Below are 22,005 nucleotides of genomic sequence, written 5' to 3'. Positions count from 1 at the left end.
AAAAGAAGGAGAGATGTATCGACAAAAATGTAGTCTTTAATGTATATATAAGCAAAAAGCAGTAAAAAAAAAAATTCGAATGCACCCTCTCGTCCTCTTGCCTGCACCTACCTGCACCTCGTCCTCTTGTTTTGTCGTCTTTGAACCGAGGCCGGCAGTGGGAGTGCCGGTCTCGCTAATCAAACCGAGTCCGGCATTGCCAACGACGGTCTCGTGTGAGAATAGCGAGTCCGGCATTACGAGTGCCGGATTACCCACTTTCATAAAAAAAAATTCCAGAAACTTGTTTGACAAAATGTTGATACAATGACACCATTTCAAGAAATTTTTCGGACTTAGAAGCTATAGAGTCCATTAGGCCTCACGGAGTCACGGAGTGCCATGGTGGTTAGCAGCCTTACCGGTTCCTCCCCTATTTTTAGAATGTCAAGTAAAAGCTTTACTAATTTTTGTAATGACATCGTTTACTTGTATCGCCATGAATATTTACCAACGCACAATAACGTGAAAGTTTTATTTAATCATCATGCGGCTTGCCACTGTTTCCCCTCCATGTTAGGTATATATAACTTCTATTTATTCCGGTTAATAAGTTATATTTATATATTTAAATATGTATACTTATTTTATTTCGGTTACGTATATTTATACTTATAAAATTGTATATTTAGGGAGTCTTGATTGTACACACTTGGTGTGGTTAAATTGTCCAACGACTTAGCATGGACAATTCACAAGAGGTAACCATTCGAGAAAGTGATTATGCCTAAAGCAGCGGCCTCACCAGATACATAGATTGGCATGCATACTTTGGTGTCACTGGTTCAAACAACGACATAAACGTTTTGAATCAATCCCTCGCATTCAATTGTTATGAAAACGACACTGCACCAATCGTTCCTTTTACTCGTTTCATTTACTACTGTAAATGGAACTAAACAAAAGTACCCATATTTTCTCATAAATGGGATATACCTAAATATGTGATGTTTGTGAAAACCATTCCTCATCCAACCGGTGAAAAGAGAAATCAATTTAACATGCCACAAGAGACTACACAGAAAGATTCCTCATCCAACTGGTGAAAAGAGAAATCAATTTAACATGCCACAAGAGACTACACAGAAAGATGTGGAGCAATTTTTTGGTATCTTAAAAATACATTGGGAAATACTTAAAAACCAACACGGCCAATGGATGAAAACCAATTCTTAAGATCATGTATGCTTGTGTAATTTTGCACAACACATTGATGGGGCTTTGTTCATCTTTTCATATAGTTTTCTTTTCATCCCACTGAATCTAAATAGAAAATTGATGCAAATGCAATGCTTAGTTCCATAAATACTGTTCACAACTTGCAAACATCTATTTGGCTGAAACCATCCAGTTAAATAAGTACATAACATATCCTAAAAGGCCTACAAAACTTACCATGTGATCAGATCAACATTTTCAGAGCAAAAAGCCTATGGGGAAGAAAGCTTCTTACGTTTCGGGCCATAGATGTCCTCGTACAGAGGCTGAAATGCCTTCGGGATTTCATCACCTTGGGTTGGGTCATAATATGGAGACCCTTCCTGTGGTGGATGTAATGAAGCGCGAGAAATCTGTGGAAACTGATATTCATCAACTGAATTGGCTCCATTAAGTTGGTTCCAAGCCATTCGTAGCTGCTCCTGCTCCATCTCGTAAAAGTAACGCTGCCTCTCAACGTCCCAGATTATTGCATGAGCTCGGATCTGTGCATGTTTTTCTCTTTCCTTTGCAAGCTTTTCTGTTTCTTCAGCTAGCTTTTCTTTTTCTTGTTCACGGCGTTCTGCCTCTGACGCTTGGTGTTCCATCTGCTTTTGTATGTTGCTAACCATCGTCTTCAATTCGTCATATTGTTTTTGAAATATTGATGATTGCTTGTCCATTAAGTTTTGAAATTTGGTAAACAAGTTTGTCATTTCCACGTTTGGACTAGGGACGGGGGTCTGAGGTGGCATGTCCTGGTATGTTTGTGAGAATAGATTTGTAGGCTGGGGCTGAGGTGGTGCTTCTCTTGTACCTTGGTTTGGAAAGGTAATCCTTTCCTCCATCCCTCTATCATATATTATGTGTTCAGTTGGGGATTCTGAAAATTCGAGCATGCCAAATGATCCCACTGACATCACAGAGTCTATTGAGGGGACAACCTTCACGTTTTCATCTTCAAATACGGCTCCCAATCGACAGAGTATTTCCGATATGTAGTTTCCATAGGGAATGTAGCGTCGATCTTGCTGCTCATACATATCCCATATGTCATCGATCATCAAATGTGCAAAACTATACAAGTAATCTCCTGTTAATAAAGCGTGGAGAAGATGGATCTCACGAGGATAGATTGACGTGAGAAGAAAATCACGAGAGATAAACGTTGACTTAGCTATTCGCCACAAAATTTTCGCTAGTGGTGTCATCATTGATATCTCATACCCCTCTTTTGCCTTGATGTCTTCATTTTCCTCTCCCGAAGACAGTCTTGCAGCCTTTAGTCCATCTAATTTTGTTTTCTGCAGAGGCAGCCTTGAAATCCACATCCTTGAAACACGTGTATGGCAAATCTGTGCGAGTGTCAACTCCAAGAATATCCTGGATAATTCTGGGAGTGATAGTATAGGACTTACCATCAACAATGCCAGTCAATTCATCCCCAGTTCTTGAGAGCAATGCCATCCACTGTCCGACAACACGTGTATAAATCTTTTCACAGCTGAAACTAAGCAAATTTTCCCATCCCATCCTCTGAAAACATTCTTTGATCGTATAACCTTCAAATTCTGTTGGATGCAATGACTTGCAATTATTGATATCCATGAGTTTCTTAATGAACAAGCCCTTTCGTTGTTTGAAAGAATGCTCGGACAATGTTAATCCAGGAAAGAAATCGAAAGAAGCTCGCGTATTCCGTGGGCGCTTTTTTCCACCTCTTGATGGTCTCATCTCTGTTTTAGAAGTAAGAACTATATTCATTAATATACATCTAGACAAAATGATACAAACTAAAATGGTGTCTCCGAAAAGATTTCTCAGAATGATCATGTTTTATCAATGAATCCATATATGAACATTATGCTGAGGATATATCGTGTGACACTTAAATCACACTAATGACTTATATTCTTCAAAATCTGAAGATATATACTCATTACTTCCAAGTAAAATTCATGACCATTAATTCAATTGCCACACCACAACATATATGCATCCCTGATACACATTCATATGATTATGCACAACGTTAACAATACCGACCGAAACTTAGTATAAACACATAATGAATCACATAAAGTGCAAAAACAGCCTAAACGTCCTTTAGTTGGGCTTTGTTAAGTAACTCATGTGCATTGCAGGGTATTCTTTTCCAATACATATATACAACTGTATCAAATTCACACAACAAAATCAATAAAAATTCATGCCCATCCACTTCTAAAAACTAAGAGAAACAAATTGCATAACTCCAAGCATAAAAAAATTTGAAACTGTATCCACTTATCAACACAAATCATACTTCACACACTGCTTTTTTTTATTGCAACATAGAAAACGTTACACAAATCTTAGTTTGTTTTAGCTAGATGAATAAACTTGTTTTTTTTTATTGTAACACCTCGTTCCTCTCCCTGTATCTTGATCTACATCTTAAACACACCAAAACAAGATAAAAAAAAAAAAAAACCATGAAATTAAATCATCATCACCGCCTTTAACACACCATCTTAATTTCTTTTTCTTCACACACAACCCATCCCAACCCAAAATTACAAAAATTTAGCTACACAAATCTTTTGGATCTACTAAATCCTCAAAATGGTTCTCTAAAGGGAGGTGATATTTGTACCACTACATTTGATGAATCTACCACAGTTATGCATTAATGGTTTGTACAGTCAGTTGTATAACCTGTACAATGGGGTAAATTTATCAAATATTTTGGTACGAATATCAGTTTATCACTACTCATCTCTAAATAAGGAAAGTGAATGTGTTAGTCATGTACCTAAGCTTCGGTATAGAACCCTCACATACTAACTTTTTAATATTTTATTGTACAATGAATAAATAATTGACCTCCATGATTAAAAAATTAGCATGTTAGAGATTTTATATTTAAGCTTAATTACATAACAACCAAATATTCTCAGCTCTCATATATAGATTCAGATCCTTAGATTAAAATCAAGGATCAAGATTTAAAATTGAGTTTTTAATCTTGAGTTCTTGACCTTTGATTTTAATCTAACAGTGACCTTAAGGTCTCGTGTCCAATCCCCGTTTGACACAAAAAAAACAATTGCTTAAAGGTACCAGTAGTAATGAAATCTAGACTCACATTTGAACTTTTAAAAAACACGGGTTCGTCCTTCAGGGTGCCTAAATCATGTGGAGATTAAGATGGAGGTATTGTACCGACATCATATGGTGATGAGTCAATGGCTATCCAATTGTGATACCCGGGCTAAGTTCCCCATTACACTTTTTTTATATTATTATTATTATATACATATGTACATTAGAGAGAGAAAAATAAGAAGAAAGATTTGTAGAAAGCTTACTTTTATCACAATTCGAACTCCTTTGAAAAACTATGGGCTCGTCATCAGATGAATAATCCATTTCGTATTTAACTGCAGCAATATGTGTGTGGTCAGCTAGCTGGACACCTTATCGAAATTTGCAGCTTCAGGAAGTAAATTAAAAGAGTTATTATATAACTTTAAGTGGTAATTAATTTGATTGTGGATTGGATTTTGGGCTTCATACCGATCTGTATATTGTACGTTATGGTGGTTTGTAACGATGATTGCTGAATATAAAATATTTTTATTAATTTAAATGTGTGTTGGTTCGTTCTGGAAAATTAAAGAGAAAGGAAAGGGAGATCTTTATATGTAAAAGGACAAATATACATGCACGTGATGTACGGAATATGTGAATGTTTTTGTTTTTATTTTTTATTTTTAGGTCAGCAACAGTTACAACAAATTTTCACATAAAATTGAAATTACACGAATTCTATCTCCCAACAATCTTTACGGAATAGGGTGACTAGTGAGTTGGGGAATTTTTATTTCGATTTCAATATCCAATTTCAAATCCAAAATTTCAGATATTTGAAGTTATTGATATCAAAAATATTCAAAATAAAAAGTTAAAATATTCGAGATTTTTTCAATATTTTTTACTCTTTAACATTTTTGAATATTAATACTACTGAATATTTTCGAAAAAAATAATAATATTGAAATATATTTATATAATAAAGAAAGAGTTTTTGGATATGCGATATTCAAAAGTACTAATCCAAATTCATATTCGAAAATTGGATATCTGACTCTTTGGATAAAATCGGATCAGAAATTTAGATGACAGATTTAGATATTGATGATTTTGAATACAACTGTAATGGATAGGTGCTCCTATAAAATGTCACCACAAGTTCACAAAAATATACAATGATAAATAAAAGAAAAAATAAAACACAGAGATCAAACTTGATGATATTGTATAATAAAGTTAACTCTACTATTTATATTAGCTTGCCAAAAAATTCATGACCATTATTTCAATTGTCACTAGGAAAAAAAATACAGGATGTGACACTACACTGTATTTTTAAGATTTTTTTTAAAGACAAAAGAAAAGATTCCAAATGATATTTGTATAAGTTGAGTTCTTGAGTTTTATTAAAGAAAAATTACTTAAAATGTCGATTATGAAAGTGTATATCCAATTTTGGTCACGTACAAAAAAAAATTACTTATTTAGTCATAAGTTTCTAACCACCTAACATTCTTAGTAAGAAATGGAATATAACCAACCAAAATATGACAAATGTTATTAAGTGGGATCCATAATGTTTTACTAGCTTTGACTTAATCATTTGTTAGTATATATACTTGTTAATATTTTTTTACACAATGGTTAATATATGTTACTATCCCAGTTCTACATGCATATATTTTCATTTGTTCATTAAAAAAAAATAATAATCATTTTTCTAGTTATAGTTTCATTTCTACCAAATATATCTCGAAAAGTGAGTTTTATTCATAAAAACTAAATACAACCAAGGTCTTTATTGTTTGTGGTGATTAAAAAAAAAGGTTTTAAATGTTTAAAATGAATTCAAAATTTTTATATCTTTTAAACTAATCATAAAATGTTTAGAATGAAATTCAATTTTTAAATTCATTTTAAACTTTCTCCTATATCACCACAAATAATAAATACTTAAATTGTTTTTTTTAACAAATTATTTTTGTGGAAGCTGAAGCTGAAACTGAAATAAACGAAAGTTATTTACGGATAAATTAAAGTATATATACATATAATAAAGATTATATTGTATGCTAACCCATGTATGAACTTATTTATGTTATGTGAGTTATTCGATCAGATATAATTATTTATAAATAAAAAAGGTGTATAAGGCATAAAAACTTTAATTGTAAAATAAAAAAGAGAGAACACAATGGAACAAACTAAAATAGACATAAACTTTGTAAAAAAATTTGTGAAAAAAAGAAGGTTATTTTAAAAGAAAAAGATGATACATTAATACATACATAGGACCAAATAAAAAGTTTTGGTATTATATAATGGCGTCTGATATCCTGACCAGACTTTTAGAAACTCCACCAGACTTTTAGCAGCGACCCAATTTTTGCAGCGACCGTCGCTGCTAAAAGTTGAGTAAAAAGTCAACATCGATGGGATAAAAAGAAATTATATTTTGGAGTGAGTTGATTGAATCAAAATATTTATTGTTTTTCTCTCTCTTTCACCTGAATATACCTAAAACATCTGCATATTAAATTAGCATTAAATTTTAAAAAGCAATTATAATTTAAAAGTTGGCTTCTTTCTCTCATGTGAACATCCCAAGTTTCGAGATCCACATAATACATATAACCTAAAAGATGTGGAGATACCTTTACAAATTACGTTTCTCAAAAACAATACATCTCCCTCAAAGATTTGCAGCGACTTGAGTGGTCAAACAGTAAGCGCATTAATTACAGTGGTTAATGGATTGCTGACGTGGCATGACTTTTTGCAGCGACTGTCACTGCAAATAATCCTAGCCGAGATACTAATTATTCCTGGTCGGAATACGGGCAACGTATATAATTGGTTTTAGTATTTCTTACTTATTTGGGTAGATAGTACGAATATCTTGACTATTATATTGTGCTAAATTTTCTTGTAGTTGTCCATATATGGATATAGCTTTTCAAATTTGACCATTAAGATAATTTTTTTTTTAATGATGGAAAGGAAATGAAGTAATATGGTTTGAAAGGATTATTTAGTTGTTTTTGTTTTAAAATTCTTCCTCTCATTTTGGGATGATTTGGAAAGATTATATCTCTTCTCTTCTCATCTTATTATTTCAATTCTTTTCTTTCAAAAAATAACTCAACGAACATAGTGTAAATTACTAAAATACATCTAGAAAGGCAAATGACTCTCCTAAATAGGCTCGGTTTTTGTTGATAAAGGTTTTCTATATTTTTTTTCTCCATTTAGATAGTGTATATAGTAGTTATCTAGATTTTGGTAATTGTATCTTTGTACCTATAGCATGTTGCCAGTGGCGATTTTTTGTAATCAATATATTGGTTTTATTGTTGAAAAAAATAAATAAATAAGCTAAACCCATGTTGGTTCTTCGAAATTTTATGCCTACAAATCACCTACATAGAATGATTAGGGGGAGGTGTAGTCGGCTAGTTTTATCGGCAAAAACCATCGGCAAGCATCGGCTAATCGGCTACACTATAGCATCTCCATCGACTTGTATCGACAAGTTTAATCGGTTAGTATTGGCTATATATATCGGCTAGTTTTGGCCGATCCTTGTGAACGTTGGGAGCGTGTACTTTGTGACCTTTTTTTTTGGGTTCTTGTGCTCGCCGGAAACCTAAAATTTTTTTTGGGGGTTTTCGATTTTGAGGCTCGATTTACGTTTTTCTTGGCTTCTATTGCCGGAATACGTGCCGAGAAAACTTGCCGATGCTCCTAACGTGATATATCACCCCTCCGGTGAGATCCGAAACCCCTTTTTGGGGTTTCCGGTCGTCGCCAGCCAAAAACGTTCACTTTTACGGCCAAAACTTTGTTTGGCTTTGACAGGGGTATAGTTGGCTATGTTACTACTTGTTCCTTCGGTTTTCTGGCGATCCCTTTTTGGGGTTTCCGGTTTTTCGATGTGCTTCCTGTTGCTTCTTCCTGTGGTCTTGCATGTTGCATCGGTTCTCCGGCGAGCCCTTTCTTAGTTTTGAAATTCGCAAATTGGTTACTTTTCGTATACTATACCGCATGTTTTGGCTACTTTTTGGCTAGTTTTTAGCAACGACACGTGGCGATATATGATTCGTCGATAGCTTGTCAAACTTGCCAATTAGCCAATTTAGTGACACTACACCTCTCCCCCTTATAAACCGGATTTTATAACCCTTTTGGGCATAGAAATGCTTTAGACAAATATTGACCTTTCTGTTGCGTTCTACTATCAAACTTAAGCCGACCAAAAACTAGAGAACACAACACAACTTAGATTTGTTCAAAAGAAAAAAATACCTCAAGTCATCAACTTTGACACCATTTTTGTGGAACTCTTGGAATTGAATATTGCCCTAAATATATCTGTTGATGCAGGACAACCCATAATACTTGCAAAATATAATTTGCAAATAAATAACTATGTACGGGGTTGTACAAAATCAGGAAGTCTTGAGCACTAGCTCCTTTACGAAGCTATATTTTTTGAAAAATGACAATTTTATTTAAAAGGTAAATTTTGCTTGAAACTTTATGTCACAATGGGAGGTGGAGGCCTAACATAAATTTCAATAAATGAAGGTAAACATAAGAATACAAAATCCAATAGAAAAATAAAACACAAACTAAAAACATTTTAAATCTACTCGTTTTTCATCATCAAGGTCTCTCAAACCATTTCTTCAAAGACAAGCACTTGAACCTTATATAGTTACTAGTGCTTAGACCCCGTGCGATGCACGGACAACCCTAAATAATTTTTCTTAAACTTTATTTTAAGATTGTATCAATGAATAAATATAACTGAGTTGGACATAATAAAAATATTCTTATGAGTTGATTAATTTAAAGAAGAAGAATGCTAGATATATCTTGGGATTTATTAATGATACACGAGGGCTTAAAACGCGTACATTGCACGCCGGAGAGAAATTATAAAATTGATTGCCCATAGTATGCGCATATAAGAAGGATTATGTTGGTTACCTGGATGTGATAGGTATTATGAATTTTCTCCCACTTTGATATATAGACACACGTGGATGCGCTATAACCTTAAATAATTTCTTTAACACCAGTTCAAGCATGCATGTAGCGAAATAAATGTACTCCTATTACAACTAATGACCATTTTAAAAAAAATTAATTACTTAAAATGCATAGAAAAATCTTATTTAGCACTAAAATAAACCAAATATACCTCATAATTTTCATCACAAATTTGATAGGCTGTTCTTTGTATAAGATTTGAAATTTGTTGATAATTCATTTTAACTCCAATAGCACTAGTGGCATCTACAATCCTAACTTGCACATTAAACCTACAAAAAAAAAACAAAACAGAGATACAATTTTACCACACAACTTAATGATTATAGAGTTTTAATATGAAATATAAATATATACCTAGGATTGATGAGAACTCCTTCCTTATTACATGAACAACAAATCCGCATTTTGTTGTCCCTTAAAGCATCAATAATGTCGACTACATCCATGTAGAGATCGGTCAACTTAACTTCTTGAGAACAGTTCACACATTCGATTGAATACCATAACTGGTCAGTTGGAATAAAAACGATTGTTGCAACAACAACCACTTTATCAAACTGTCAAAATGAAAATGTTTATACATTAGAATGTTAAAAAGCTAGTTATAAATTCGAAAGAAAGTTATGTTAAAAAGTAATCTAATCAAAAAAGAAAAATTCACAAACAATGAATATTTACATGTTCGTCCATCAGGATCATCTCAATACTACCTATGTTATTAACATCTCCATATAGAGGTTACTTCCATAGCCGCAAATTCTAACCGTTATCGTACATGGCTTATTATTTGGACGCAAATTTCTAATTGAAACATGGTTTAGTGAAGTCATGCTAAAATTGATCTGTTATGTGTTTACGTTTTAAAATGCCTTAAAACTGAATGGAAGTGGCCTTATATAAACATAGACATGCAAGGAAGTAACCGCCACAAGCAATACACGAACGGTTACATATTCAAATTTTCGAAAATTTGAACTTCTTGAAAGCATAACTAATCCGTTTTCGAAAATTTGAACTTCTTATAAAAGTAACAAATCCGTAGACCTTTCAAGGAGCAATATTGTAATGATTTTTGGGCTTTCTTGTATTTTTAAGCATACCACATAGGCAATAACTAACAAATTTTGAAGTGAGATTTATATAATGTAAGGATATATATGCATTTTCACGATTCATGTCCGTGATTTATAGAAATTGAAAAACTTTTTTGAAGTCGTATATTTGAGTGAATATATACAAGTTTCTTAGCTCTATTGCAATTTAAGTGATTCCTCTAAACTTTTGATCCGTATGTAGCCCACCAATCAGTTGGATCCATTTTTCAGTGTTGCTCTCCTAGATCATATTCCTTTCTTCATATGAAAGGTTCCAAATTGTTCTCGTGATATCCTTTGTTCATCATCATCTTTAGCAATTATCTGAAATGCTTTACAACTTCTTTGTCTTGGTTAGGTGTTTTTCTTTCCATACCACTAGGAGCCAATGTTTCTAAAAAAAAAATTCCATTCTTCATATAGTAATTATAGGTCCACTGTTTAAAACTTCCGGGATTCTTACTGTTTCATGTTAGATTTTTGAGTAATCAAAGAGATTGTTAAACAAAATTATAAATTATAACAAAACAGATTGAGGAATAAAAACAATAAAACAGATTTATAATATATAAATTGTAACAACACATTGGGTGTGCATATAAAAGTACCACACTTTGTAACATTGACAGCCTTTCTATTCATCACATGAAACATTGGCTCTTGGTGGTGTGGAAAGAAAGTCAACCAAGACAAAGAAGTTGTAGTTTGTTCTATGGAAGCATTTCGGATATTTACAAGAATAATTTAAAACCTTGTATGAAGAATGGAATTATTTTAGGACAACAATAATGCAAGCTGTGCCACTACATTGGTACAATTGATTAGTGGACTAAATACAGATTAGACGATTAGAGGTTCCCAAATTGGCAGAAATAGCTAAGAAAGTAATTAGTAGCTCTTCGACGAATAGATATTGGATTTCATACGTCCTATATGGCTATATCCATAACGTTAAGAGGAATTCTTAAATTGCAAGAGAGCCGATAAACTTGTGTTTATTCACTCAAATATTCAACTTCAATCATGTTTTTCCCAATTTTTATAAATCAGGCACCCACAAAAAGTGAGACATGAATTCTGGAAATGCATATATAGAACTATAGAAGGTTCAAGTGCTTGCTTAGAATATATGATATAAAAAGAGCTTGATGATGAAGGCGTTGACAATGGAAAAGGAAAAAGACAACGAGTAGATTAGAAATGTTTTTAGTTAGTGTTTTGTTTTCCTATTGGATTTTGTAATGTTATCATCTGTATCTAATGAAATTTAGAGATCCTATTTTTCTATTGGATTTTGTAGTGTTTTTAGTAGACGCTTTGTACCAAAATACCTCCCTTTATGCCAAACTCGGCACCACTAGCGAATTGCATACCTATACCAGAGTATAACATGATTTAAAAAAAAAACACACACACAGGGAAATCTATTGATCCCATTGTACAAAACAAAGGTCTCACAATGATCTTATTTCATCTGAACTTTCAGGATATCTATGATTTACTACAAGGTGCAAGCTATGGCACGTGACGACCAACTGAAAGCTTTTTGTTCTGCGTTAATCGACCTATCATGTGGTGCTACTATTGTTGTTCCCTTATGTTGATCATTTGGTCAGTAGCCATAACGTCGCTCTAAACTCTGAAGTGTCTCAAAATGAAAGAAATACAATAAAAGAGATCACACAAACTTAACCACAGATCGCATTGGCTACTCATATACAACAGTATGACACTCAACCAGTCTGAAGTAATTTTATACATTGCACTCACTTGAACAGGTAAAATCATAAGCCAGATGGGTAATTATCTGAATAGTCATATACTCGTATGTAGTTCAATCTGTGGTTCTAAAGTTTAAACCAACTCAAATATATATTGGAAGCTGGGTTAAATAAATCGGCCCATGTCAAAACATGTCTAAAAGTGATCACCAACATACTACTACCTGTTATATCATATTCCCATCTATACAAATATATGCTAGAATGCTAGATAATGAAAACAAAAAGTATAGCATTGACATCAACTATTAAAGTTACTCATAAGTTGTATTTGTCATGCCATATATAAAATGCATAATAATCGAAGTTAATCATATGTTCTAAATATCCATTTTCGTTAATTAAAACAGGCGATAAGCATTTTGTAGTGGATAAATTCATGATGTTAGCGCATCTATCAACTTAAAAGAAAATACCATGTGATCAGATCAACCTATACCTACCCGTAACAAATATAAAGCGGGGATAGCATATACATACTTATAAATACCTAGTATCTCGGGCCATAGATGTCACAGTAGATCGAATGAAACGCCTTGGGAATCTCATCATTTCGGGTTGGATCATGATACTTGGAACCAGCCTGTGGTGGATGGAAAGAAGTATGAGCTATTTGCGGAAACTGAAAACTATCACCCGAGTTAACTGCGTTTACTTGGTTCCAAGTCATCCGTAGCTGCTGCTGCTCCTGCTCGTAAAGGTAACGCTGCCTCTCGATATCCCAGATTATGGCATGGGCACGGATCTCCGCATTCCTTTCTCTTTCTTCTGCCCGTTTTTCTCTTTCCTGTTCTCTTTCCTCAGCGCGTCGTTCCCTTTCCTGTTCTCTTTCCTCTGCCCGTCGTTCCCTTTCCAGTTCTTTTTCCTCTGCCTGTCGTTCCTTTTCCCGTTCGCTTTCTCCTGCCTGTCTTAATCTTTCTTGCTCTCGGTGTTCTGCCTCTAGTGTCTGACGCTCCATCTGCTTTACCATGTTGCTAACCATTGATATCATTTCGTCATGTTTTTCTTGAGACCGAGAGAATTGCGTAATAGTTAACTTTTCAAGGTTAGTCAACAGATTTGTCATGTGACTCATGTCCATGTGTGGACTTGGTGTAGGCATCTGGTGAAGTGGCGGCTGAAGTAGAGATTCTCCTTCTAAGACTTCTTTCTGGAGCACAACTCGTTTCCCGGTTACCCGGTCAGCAATTATGTATGTTGTTGGTGATTCTGAAAATTCAAGATGAGCAAAAGATTTCTTTGATAATGAGCGGTACTGTAGTGGGACCATCTCAGCAGATTCATTTTCGTGAACAGCTCCCAATCGACTGAGTATTTCAGAGATGTAATATCCATGGGGAATGATTTTTCGATTTTTTTGCTCATACATATCCCATATGTCATCAATCATCAAATGTGCAAAGCTATACAAACGGTCTCCTGTGAATAACGCATGGAGGAGATGGATCTCATGTATACGAAGGTAATCGCAATCCACTTCACCAAGACTAGGGTAAAATGTCCAAACCCCTATTTGCCACAAAATTTTCAGTAGTGGGGTCATTTTTGACCTTTGATACACACCAAGTCCGACATCCGAATCTTCACTAAAAACTGTATTGCAAACGTCAATATGTCGTCTTCTGTCTTCATCAGTGTTGGCTTCAAATTCTGCTTTGTTAAACCGGGCATAAGGCAAATCAGTACGGGTGTCGACTCCGAGAAGGTTTCGAATGATGACGGGTGTGATGGTATAGGACTTCCCGTCAACTATGCCGGTCAATTCATCCCCATCTTTTGATAGTGTCACAATTGAAATTAAGCAATTGTCCCCAGCCCATCTTCACAAAACGTTCTCTGATAGTATATCCTTGGAACTCTGTCGGGTGCAATGACTTTGCTATGACAATACTTCTGAATTTCTGTATGAACAAGCCTTTTCGTTGTTCAGGAGGGTGTTGGGACAATGTTAACTGATCAATGAATCTGTAAGGTGCGTTATGGGGTCCTTGGGCTCCCTCATGTATTTCTTGTTTGATTGCAATCTCAGATGGCATCATATCTGTGAACATGAAGAATTATGCATTAATATACATATACATATATGTACAGAAGGCAATTATATGACTCAATTTAAAACAGCATCACAACATATATCAACACATTTCGTCTTACATTATAGAGGTGGGTAAAAATGGGTCAGGACCAACAATATGAAAAACCAAAACAGAACTGCACTATAAGCAGTTGGGTTTTCAATTACTATGCATAATACACGACATCACAATATACAATTCTACAGAATCTTGTGTATTATCGAATAACAAAAATATTGCTCAGCTTGGCTATGTTATAACACATAAAATTAGGATATTTGTTTCACTTCAACGTCATCACTGATATCTACTCATTGCTAATGCTCAATCACCCCTTAGGGTTGTTCTGCTACTAGTAGTGAAAATGTGAAACTCAATAACTAGTAGTCAATGCTCAATCGCAAGTTTTCTGAGTTTGGTTTGGACGAAAATAAGTCAAGAATACGACGAAAATCAGTAGTATCCAGTATTTGTTAAAAACTATATCAAGCATTGGCCTATGTTGACCTACACTCACATCATTGCACAATGTCACATATACATATCCTAAAGTCAAAGATTGACTATTCAGACTCATAACTTACAGTCTTACTGGTAACTAATAGACCTAACCATTAACACCAAATGGGTTGTTTCGCTACAGCACATGTGTGTGTGCGCACACACACATGCACAAACAATCCTTTTTGATCTACTACAAAGGCAAAGGGTATCGTTGGCAAGGGTCTTTTTGAATACTTTTATGAGCTAGTCATGGCTGGATCTTTTAGCAGAAAAAAAAGAGTCATGTTTGGTAGTAGCTTTTAGAAAAACCTACAAGCCACTTAAAAGAAGGTTGACAAATAGAGCTTAGTTTCTCGCCAAACATACTGTAAGAGACTTCAATGTAAAATGAGTCACAACAAATTAACATCTCATAAAGACCTTGTTTAGTATATAGTTTCAGAACTACATATCCATCCCACAACTTAAAAAACAAGCAAGCCTAAATTATGGCCTATTTTTCCGCCTACACGAACATTCATATATTATTATTGATGATCATCATACCAAGGCCATATCTCAATGCACATATTTCACAATTATACTGCCCATCAAATAACATCCAAAATAATTTCACAATAGTAAAAATGAAAAAGTAAAATATTACAAAACTAACAACAAAATCACTTCACATGGAAAAGGCACAATTTTATTTCAAGAAACTGACATATTTCACAATTATACTGCATTACTGCCAGTCAAATAACATCCAAAATCATTTCACAAGAGGTTGATTACTGTAAACCTTGACCGGCCAACGTCAATCCACCCCAGGCCCAACACGTGAGAGGTAAATTGAGTTGGGATGGTGTCGATCACAAGAATCGAACACCTCATCTCATTTTATGAAAAGGCAAAATTTTCCGCCTTTTAACCAACTCGGTTACACGCTCGGTGGCAAAATCTTTCACATGTAAAAAAGACTACTGTAGAAGATTTCACTACCCTGATCATTTCACATATTAAAAAGTATATAACTTTAAAAAAATTAAAAAAATTAAAAAAAAAAAAACAGCACCAAGTCAGGAGAAAGAATTTTATTTAACTACATAATTAACATGTGCACATTTCTATCATTTATATATCTCTTAATAAAAATGCAGTAATGCACTATATTTTATTACTGTACGTTTTAATCATATTCGCTACTATAATTAGCAAAATATCATCATCATCATCATCATCATCATCATCATCATCATCATCATCATCATCAAAAATAATAATAATAATAATAATAATAATAATAATAATAATAATAATAATAATAATAATCAACACAAGAAGTATAATGATTTACCTTATTTGTGAGAAAATAATAGTAGTTGGGGAAGGTTGAAGGGGTGGGTTTAGGTTGTGTGGGTAGTGAAAGAATTAAAATTAAAATGATATTTTTTTTTTTAACAGGCAAATTAAAATTAAAATTAAAATGAGATAAAATTATAAATAAACACATTTCGTGTTTGCTTTGCCATTTTTGGTAAGAAGAACGTGAAATGCCACTAGTACCGAAATTGGTAGTTCCACTACGCAGCTAGGGTGGCGCGTGGTTGGCACGTCTTTAAAGAATAAGCAAATAGACAACCACAATCGGAGGATTAACATCGGAGAATGGTTTAGCTTGAGAAGACTCGGGTTCGAGTCTGAGCCACCATCGGATTTTTCATTAAATCCATCTGTCATGCTTACGGGTTGGTAGGTTGTTGGGTCTTCAAGAGACTAACTAGGCCTGAAAAGTTATAGTGTGCACAAACTCAAGTAAACCTTTATTGTATGCACGAAACTTAGTAAAAATGTTTAAATCGTGCAACTTTTTGTGACTCACCAATCAAAACCTTACACGTGACATGTTAAAAAAAATATCTTGTACGTGACAGCTCATATGGGCTGCCACATATACCATGTAACATGATTTGATCATTTTTTACTAAATTCATGCATACAATGAAGGTTTTACTTGAGTTCATGCACACTATAAGTTTTCAAACATATTTAGTTACATTTCATTGGCACTAAATCTTATTTTTTTAATAACATATGTGATAGTCACTAGTCTTTCAATGAGAAATTTTATTTTAAACAGAACGTTAGTTTCTATACAATAGTTGAGTATAATTAGAAATAAAACTATTTAACATTTCCATATATCGTCAACAATATTGAAAATTACCTTAGATTACTTTTTTTGTTGGAGAAATTGACACTCTCATTTCATTGTTTGGGTTTTCTTTTGAATCCAAAATTTTATTGCTCCCGTTATACAAAAAGTAAAACACTCATAGTGACCCTATTTCATCTGAACTTTTTAAGATATACATGACATACAAGGCACAAGCTATGGTACGTGACGCCCAAGTGTAAGCTTTTTTTCCCTGCTTAGATCGACCTATCATGTGGTGCTACTCTTGTTGTTCGAATCGAATAACAAGAGTTGTCCCTTTTATTCATCTTTTGGTCAGTAGCCAGAAAGTCGCGCTAAAATGGCTTCAAATGAAAGAAATACAATAAAAGAGATGACACCAACTTAACCACAGATCACATTGAGTACTCCTATACACACCCGCCCAGTCTCAAGTGTAACTATACATTGCACTCACTTGAACAGGTAAAATCATAAGCTAGGTGGGAAATTTTCGAACTAGTTATATGTAGTCCAATTTGTGGTTATAAAGTTTAAAACCAACCCACATAACAACATACGCCTACATGGAAAAATATAAAGGTGGATGAGAGCACCTTGTCAGTTGTCCCTATTGGAAAATGAAAACGAAAAGCATGGCATCATTGCATCAAGCCATCAACTTTGAAAGTTACTCATAAGTTGTACTTGTCATTACATACATAAAATGCCTAATAATGTAATAGGTAATCATAAGTTCCAAACATCCATTCCAGTTAATTCAAATGGCAATAAGCCTTTTGCAGTGAATAAATTCACAAAGTTAGCGTATCTATCAACTCCATCATCTACTCAAAAGAAAATACCATCTGATCAGATCAACTTACTCCTAATAAACATAAAGGGGGAATAGCATATACATGCCTACAAATACCTATCGTCTCGGACCATAGATGTCACAGTAGAGCGACTGAAACGCCTTGGGGATCTCATCACTTCGGGTTGGATCATGATACTTGGAACCAGCCTGTGGTGGATGGAAAGAAGTATGAGATAGTTGGGGAAACTGAAAAATACCACCTGCATTAACTGCATTAACTTGGTTCCAAGTCATCCGTAGCTGCTGCTGCTCCTGCTCGTAAAGGTAACGCTGCCTCTCAATATCCCAGATTATGGCATGGGCCCGGATCTCCGCATTCCTTTCTCTTTCTTCTGCCCGTCTTTCTCTTTCTTGCTCTCTTTCCTCAGCGAGCCGTTCCCTTTCCTGTTCTCTTTGCTCTGCCCGTCGTTCACTTTCCTCTGCCTCTCGTTCCCTTTCCTGTTCTCTTTCCTCTGCCCGTCGTTCCCTTTCCCGTTCTCTTTCCTCTGCCCGTCGTTCCCTTTCCAGTTCTCTTTCTTCTCCCTGTCTTAATGTCTCTTGCTCTTGGCGTTTTGCCTCTAATGTCTGATGTCCCATCTGCTTTACTATGTTGCAAACCATTTTGTTGTGTTTTTCCTTATCTCTTTCCTCAGCCCTTCGTTCCCTTTCCAGTTCTCTTTCTTCTGCCTGTCTTAATCTCTCTTGCTCTTGGCGCTCTGCCTCTAATGTCTGACGTTCCATCTACTTTACCATGTTGCTAACCACTGATATCAGTTCGTTGTGTTTTTCCTCTGTCCATCGTTCCCTTTCCAGTTCTCTTTCTTCTGTCTGTCTTAATCTCTCCTGCTCTCGGCGTTCTGCCTCTAATGTGTGACATTCCATCTGCTTTGCCATGTTGCTAACGATTTCGTTGTGTCTTTCCTGTTCTCTTTCCTCTGCCCGTCGTTCCCTATCCAGTTCTCTTTCTTCTGTCTGTCTTAATCTCTCTTGCTCTCGGCGTTCTGCCTCTAATGTGTGACATTCTATCTGCTTTACAATGTTGTTAACGATTTCATTTTGTTTTTCCTGTTCTCTTTCCTCAGCCCGTTGTTCCCTTTCAAGTTCTCTTTCTACTGCCTGTCTTGATCTCTCTTGCTCTCGGCGATCTGCCTCTTATATCTGACATTCCATCTGCTGTACGGTGTTGCTAACCATTGATATCATTTCGTTGAATTTTTCCTCTTCTCTCTCCCGTGCCTGTCGTTCCCTTTCCAGTTCTCTTTCTTCTGCCTGTCGTAATCTCTCCTGCTCTCGGAGTTCTGCCTCTAATGTGTAACGTTCCATTTGCTTTACCATGTTGCTCATGATTTCATTGTGTTTTTCCTGTTCTCTTTCCACGGCCAGTCGTTCCCTTTCCAGTTCTCTTTCTTATGTCTGTCTTAATCTCTCTTGCTCTCGACGTTCTGACTTTAATGTGTGACATTCCATCTGCTTTACCATGTTACTAATGATTTCGTTTTGTTTTTCCTGTTCTCGTTTCTCAGCCCGCCGTTCCCTTTCCAGTTCTCTTTCTGCCGCCTGTCTTAATGTCTCTTGCTCTCGGCGCTCTGCCTCTAACTTCTGACGCTCCATCTGCTTTACCATTTTGCCAACCATTTCGTTGTATTTTTTCTGTTCTCTTTCCTCGGCCAGTCGTTCCTTTTCTAGTTCTTTTTCTTCTGCCTGTCTTGATCTCTCTTGCTCTCGGCGCTCTGCCTCTAACATCTGACGTTCCATCTGCTTTACCATGCTACTAACAATTGATATCATTTCGTTGTGTTTTTCATCTTCTCTCTCCTCCCTTTCCAGTTCTCTTTCTTCTGCTTGTCGTGATCTCTCCAGCTCTCAGATTTCTTCCTGTGACATTCCATCTGCTTTAACATGTTGCTAACCATTTAGTTATGTTTTTCCTGATCTCTTTCCACGGCCCGTCGTTCCCTTTCCAGTTCTCTTTCTTCCGCCTGTCTTAGTCTCTCTTGCTCTCGGCATTCGGCCTCTACTGTCTGACGCTCCATCTGCTTTACCATGTTGCCAACCATTGATAAGATTTCGCTGAGTTTTTCTTGAGATTGATAGAATTGCTTAATAGTTAATTTTTCAAGGTTGGTCAATTGATTTGTCATGTCAGTGTGTGGACTTGGTGTGGGCATCTGGTGATGTGGTGGCTGAAGGAGAGATTCTAGTTTTAAGACCTCTGTCTGGAGAACAACTTGTTGCTCTGTTACTCGGTCAGAAACTATGCATGTTGTTGGTATTTCTGAAAATTGAAGATGAGGAAAAGATTTCTTTGATAAAGAGCGGTACTGTAGTGGGACCATCTCAACAGATTCATTTTCTTGAACAGCTCCCAATCGACTTTGTATCTAAGAAATGTAGTATCCATGGGGAATGATTCTTCGATATTCATTCTCATACATATCCCATATGTCATCAATCATCAAATGTGCAAAACTATACAAACAATCTCCTGTGAATAACGCATGGAGGAGATAGATCTCGTGGATACGAAGGTAATCACAATCCACTTCACCAAGACGAGGGTAAAATGTCCAAACCCCTATTTGCCACAAAATTTTCATCAGTGGGGTCATTTTAGACCTTTGAAACAAACAAAGCCCGACATCTGAATTATCACCGAAAACTGTCTTGCAAGCGTCAATACATCTTCTTTTGTTTTCATCAGTCTTGGCTTGAAATTCTGCTTTGTCAAACCGGGCATATGGCAAATCAGTACGTGTGTCGACTCCAAGAAGGTTTCGAGTGATGGTGGGTGTGATGGTATAGGACTTCCCGTCAACTACACCGGTCAATTCATCCCCATCTTTTGAAAGCGTCGACATCCATTGAATGACAACACGTCTATAGATCTTGTCACAATTAAAATTAAGCAACTGTCCCCAGCCCATCTTCACAAAACGTTCTCTGATAGTATAACCTTGGAAATCTGTCGGGTGCAATGACTTTGCTATGATGATACTTTTAAATTTCTGTAAGAACAAGCCTTTTCGATGTTCGGGAGGGTGTTGGGACAATGTTAACCCATCAATGAACCTGAAAGGTGTTTCATTGGCTGCCTCATTTATTTCTTGTTTGATTCCATTCTCAAATGGCCTCATATCAGTGAACACGATGAATTATGCATTAATATACTTGTATGTACAAAAGGCGAGAATATGACTTAAACACATTCAGTCTTTCATGATAGGGGTTTACAAAAATGGGTCTGGACCAACAAAAATGAAAAGCAGAAACAGAACTGCACTATAAGCAGTTCAGTTTTTAATTAATGTTTCACATTTATTGCCAAATCTCAAGATTTCAACAGCTTACTATGCATAACACACGACATCACAGTATACAATTCTACAGAATCTTATGTATAATTCTAGTACTTATAATATTACTCAGCATGGCGACCCTATAACATATAAACTTAGAATAACTTATTTATTTCAGTTCAACATCATCACAGATATCTACACAACGCTAATGCTAAATCACCCCTTTTTACCAACTGTTGTATAGATGGGAGCCTAAAAATCACAATTTTTCTGAGTTTGGTCTAGGGAGAACTAGGCCGACAATACCACGAAAATCAGTAGTATCCAATATTTGTTAAAATCTGAAATCAAGCATTCGCCTATTTTGAAACAATTAACACCAATACGAGGAGTATACTTTGTATCACTAAAACAAGAGAGAGCGCACACACATGCACAAACCATCACAATTTATCATCTCCCATCCACAAAGGCAAAGGGTGTCATTGGCAAGGGTCTTTATGAATTCTTTTATGAGCTTTTCAGGCCAGAGCTTTTTTTAGGGTCAAAAAGACCACATTTCATACTTAGTTATAGAAACACATATCCATCCCACAACATCATAAAAAAGAAAGCATTATGGCCTATTTTTCGCTACACGAACATTCATATATTATTATTGACGATCATCATACCAAGGCAATATCTCAATGCACATATTTCACAATTATAATGCCAGTTAAAAACATCTAAAATCATTTCACAATATAAAAACTAATAACAACAAAAATCACTTCACATGGAAAGGGCAAAAGGTTTATTTCTATAAACTTTGACCAACCCACGCCAAACTGCCTCAAGCCAAGGATCGAACACCTGACCTCATT

The 22,005-nt window shown here is 35.3% G+C and overlaps 2 protein-coding genes across 2 annotated transcripts; both read right to left on the bottom strand.

Moving 5' to 3' along the window:
• Window positions 1–1,341: 1,341 nt before the first annotated feature.
• On the bottom strand, window positions 1,342–4,651 carry LOC122606229. The gene is made up of 2 exons (XM_043779193.1): window positions 4,587–4,651; window positions 1,342–2,972 (listed from the first exon to the last, which is right to left on the bottom strand). Exon 2 carries the CDS (start codon window positions 2,655–2,657, stop codon window positions 1,470–1,472), a length of 1,188 nt encoding a protein of 395 aa, XP_043635128.1. The 5' UTR covers window positions 2,658–2,972; window positions 4,587–4,651; the 3' UTR covers window positions 1,342–1,469.
• Window positions 4,652–17,664: 13,013 nt separating this feature from the next.
• On the bottom strand, window positions 17,665–19,248 carry LOC122602799 (RNA-binding protein 25-like). The gene has a single exon (XM_043775393.1). It carries the CDS (start codon window positions 18,579–18,581, stop codon window positions 17,916–17,918), a length of 666 nt encoding a protein of 221 aa, XP_043631328.1. The 5' UTR covers window positions 18,582–19,248; the 3' UTR covers window positions 17,665–17,915.
• Window positions 19,249–22,005: the final 2,757 nt, after the last annotated feature.

This window comes from Erigeron canadensis, chromosome 6 (assembly GCF_010389155.1).
Source record: "Erigeron canadensis isolate Cc75 chromosome 6, C_canadensis_v1, whole genome shotgun sequence".
NCBI lineage: Eukaryota > Viridiplantae > Streptophyta > Magnoliopsida > Asterales > Asteraceae > Erigeron > Erigeron canadensis.
The sequence above is the reverse complement of the archived record's forward strand: the minus strand, read 5'-3'. Positions and strand labels throughout refer to the sequence as shown.